Source organism: Athene cunicularia, assembly GCF_003259725.1.
Source record: "Athene cunicularia isolate RWA chromosome 5 unlocalized genomic scaffold, athCun1 chr5_part3, whole genome shotgun sequence".
Taxonomy (NCBI): Eukaryota; Metazoa; Chordata; class Aves; order Strigiformes; family Strigidae; genus Athene; species Athene cunicularia.
In genome coordinates, this window is record NW_020799103.1 from 6,502,184 (window position 1) to 6,505,625 (window position 3,442).

The 3,442-nt window shown below is 45.0% G+C and overlaps 1 protein-coding gene across 1 annotated transcript in view; it reads right to left on the bottom strand.

Moving 5' to 3' along the window:
- Positions 1–3,438, bottom strand: part of SLC17A6 (solute carrier family 17 member 6) — a gene marked incomplete at its 5' end in the record, with an annotated part of 32,258 nt that extends 28,820 nt beyond the window's left edge. The window contains 2 exons of the mRNA XM_026850687.1: positions 125–394; positions 3,365–3,438. Of these exons, the coding sequence (XP_026706488.1) occupies positions 125–394; positions 3,365–3,438 (344 nt within the window). The remainder of the gene's footprint in view (positions 1–124; positions 395–3,364) is intronic.
- Between the last annotated feature and the right edge of the window lie 4 nt (positions 3,439–3,442).

Consider the following 3,442-nt stretch of genomic DNA (forward strand, 5'->3'; position numbering starts at 1 on the left):
GGGGGGGGAGAGGGCGGGGGCACCGCGGGCTGAGGCGGAGAAATTCTGCGGAGCCCTCCGAGCCCGCCCGGCCTGCGCTGAGGGGCTTGGCCTGGGAGCCGCACTGGGAGGGCATGGGATTTACGAGGGAAGGGTTCCCACCTCTTTAATAATTTTTCCTCCTCGGTGTATGGTGCTGTTATTGACCATATCCACGATGGCCACTCCCAAGTTACATCGGATCCCGAAGGAAATGCAGAATCCCAGTCCACTCATGATGGCAATGATGTACCTCCGGGGAAGCCCGAAGCAGGTACAGTCGCAGAGCGGGGCTTTCTTCTCGGGCATTTCCATGGGCTTTCCATCCTCCGTCAGCTCGATGGTGTCCCCGGGCTTCTGCCTCTTCTCTAGGACTCTGCCCGACACAAGAAGGGAAAGTCAAGCCCCGGCCGGCTGAGCGCACAGCCACCCCGGGTACCTCAAGCCTTAAATTCAGCGCTCCCCCCGCCCCTTTGGCTTGGCTTGACTTGATTCGAGGATTTATCCCTTGCTTTCCATTCACCTTCAACTGTTCTTTAGCAGTGACCTGTGGGAGTCACGATTAGTCATCCCCGACTCCCCCCGCCACCCCGCCACAGAAGCCCAGGGAGGAGCTCTGGCTGCGAGTTCCTCATCTATCATTAAAGACTTCTGCTTAAATATGTAGGACGCATTAAGAAGACATCATCTGTAACCACTGCAGAGGCGCCATGTTGGGCAGCCCAAGAGGCACAGCGTGGACACCGAAACAGTCTTTTGGAGAAGGTTTTACTCCCTCCTCGCTGTGTTAGAAACACCGGGGGGGATGATCGTGGTGTGTGTATCTCGCTTCAGGTCTGCGAACAAAAGAAATATTAACAGGAGGGGAGGGGGAGCGATATTGCTACTTATTTTAGAGTTGCAAAATGGCTGTCACATGCAGTGGAGGAAAACATGACCGTGTTTAGAGAGCTGGCATCTCTGGAGAAGGCTTTCCAAAAGATCGCATCTGCTCAGCTACGCGTGTGAGAGTGTGATCGCTTCGCAGGTTTAACCTTCCCACACCAGCTTTAAGCTAGATCCCCTTGCCCCCACTCCCTTGTTTTCACATGAGAATCTTATCTCCTGGAAAACAATGTGCAGGAATCTGAAGAGGAAAGGTTATTTGCAGCTATTTCCAATCAACAGAAAAATACGGGGAGGAGGGAAAAAAAAATACCCCCCACAAACAAAAAAGCAACCCAAACCTGCCATCCACGAAAGGTGACTTAGAACATTTCATTTTATTTCTTCTTTGGTGGAAAAGCTTTAAATGCCGTGTCGGTTTACCGAGCAAGTGCTCCATGCCGAATCTCTTAAGCTTGCTTTGTAGTCACTGAGGTATTTAAAAGACAGAAAACATAACCGCTTCTGTCCTAGCTCCATCCTCTTGAGGAGCGAATATGTGACCATTTCCCGGGACCCGGGACTCTCCTACCGCTGCCCTCACCTTGCTCTACGAGTGTTTTCTCGAGTTAGAAACCCTCCTCGCAGGAGCATCTCTTTGAGGTTAACTCATCCGGCTAATGGGGCAGTAACAATTAGCAGAATAAGGCTCAAAATGTCCTCCGTGTATTGGAGAAAATACAAAGATTTTCCACTCGGTGGAAATCCTCCCGATTTTTTCTTTGCTGGAAGAATTATTTCCATGCTTAAGACCGCAGCACTAAGAAATGTCTTCAAGTTGTGAATAAAATAAACCACCGTGGGTTTATGTTCAAAATTCGTTCGTGCAAATAAAGGACGGTATGGAAGTGTTTTCTCCCTGAATGGGCTTCTTGTCTTCGGGAAGACACTAGAAATCGATGTGTAAGGGACAGGAAAGCTATTTTAATTCTACGAATCGCAAACAAAATACTTCAGTCCCGTGAGTGAAAAAGATTAGTAAATCGCGCATTTGTTCATCAAAGGGGGAGTTCAAACGGGGTCTTGATGGAAAATACAAACACCGTTTCTCCTTATTCACCGTGTGACTATATAAAAAGCAGTAGACATGATCTTTTATTTATTTGTTGTTGAGTATTTTAGGGTGAAAAAGAGGTTTAGTTCTTTAATTATATTTTAAGCAGTTATTCTGGATTATCAGTTTCTTTTCCTGGCCATTGAAAATGACTTAAATATGACCAAAACTTGTAGGATATTCACTGCGTTGTTGATGGCTGTGGTTTTGCTGCTTTTTTTTTTTTTTTTTTTTTTTTAAAATGGAAGTATTAATTTTGTCTTTATCACTTCACTGATATGTCCCCTTTCCTGAAAATGGCAGCAGAAGTTGTGACTCATGCTGTGGAACAGCCTTGTGCCTGTGCCCAACACTGCCGCATAGGTATAGAAAAAAAGAATTTTACGTGACCTATCCTCAGCAGATAAATCCGCAGTTACCTTTAATCCGTAATTCGGAAAAAAAACAAACAAAACAAAACAAAAAAAAAACCAAACCAACCAAAAACCACAAACAAACAAACTCAACCCCAACAAAAAACCCAACCTTCGGGGTAATTTCTAGCATTGGGGCAATCGAAAATACATTGGAATTTTACAGACTGTTCTCAGACGTCCTGGAGGTCACTAAAGTCGCCAGACTGGATGGAGCAGGATGTGTTAACTTGGGTGCAGACACTTTTTAGGTACGCTAGAATTTGGGCTTGTTTATCTGTGTGTACCTGTCTCGAAGAGGGTAGAAATGTTCTGTACACACAGAAACATACTGTTGAGTGATGCTTTTGAGTTTAGCAATTGCAGTTGTGTATTACTTATAAGACAAGTGGATGCTTCTCAAGGAAGACGGATAAATAATTAAACACATCCCTCTATATGTTTCAGCTTCAGGAGAAAAAAAAATCGTTCGGATATCAATTATTTATACATCTCCATGTTTATCTTCCTCTGACGACGGATTACACAAGGGACAAGACTAATCGAAACTAGGAAAGATTATTATTATTATTTTTTAATGATTGGTAAAGGCAGGGGGAAAGATCCTGTGACTGCATTGTAAAATTAACACAGAACAAAAATACAGGGAGCTGCTTTCTCCTGGTTAGGATTTCAAGATGGGATCCTGTTTTCGTGGGGGAAAGACGGGGTAATATTTCGCTACATATTTACTGACACCATCTACGAATCAGATAGAGAAGTTACAAGGGTGCCATATTGAGAAGCTTCAGCACTAGTTTCCAGGATCCCGATTATATCAACAGTACCTCAACAGCCCCCAGCCCCTCCACCGCTCACCTCCCCAAAGCGTTCGACCTCCTTCAGCGGCTGGCAGTTAAGAAAAGCTTCCGATTATTTCTAGGAAGTAGATTCCTGTAAGAGATCTCAGTCTTACCTGTAGAGTTGACCAAGCGATTTTCCAGCAAAATTCTTCAATCCCTCCTTGCCAGGGGTCAAAATCCTTTGTTTTACC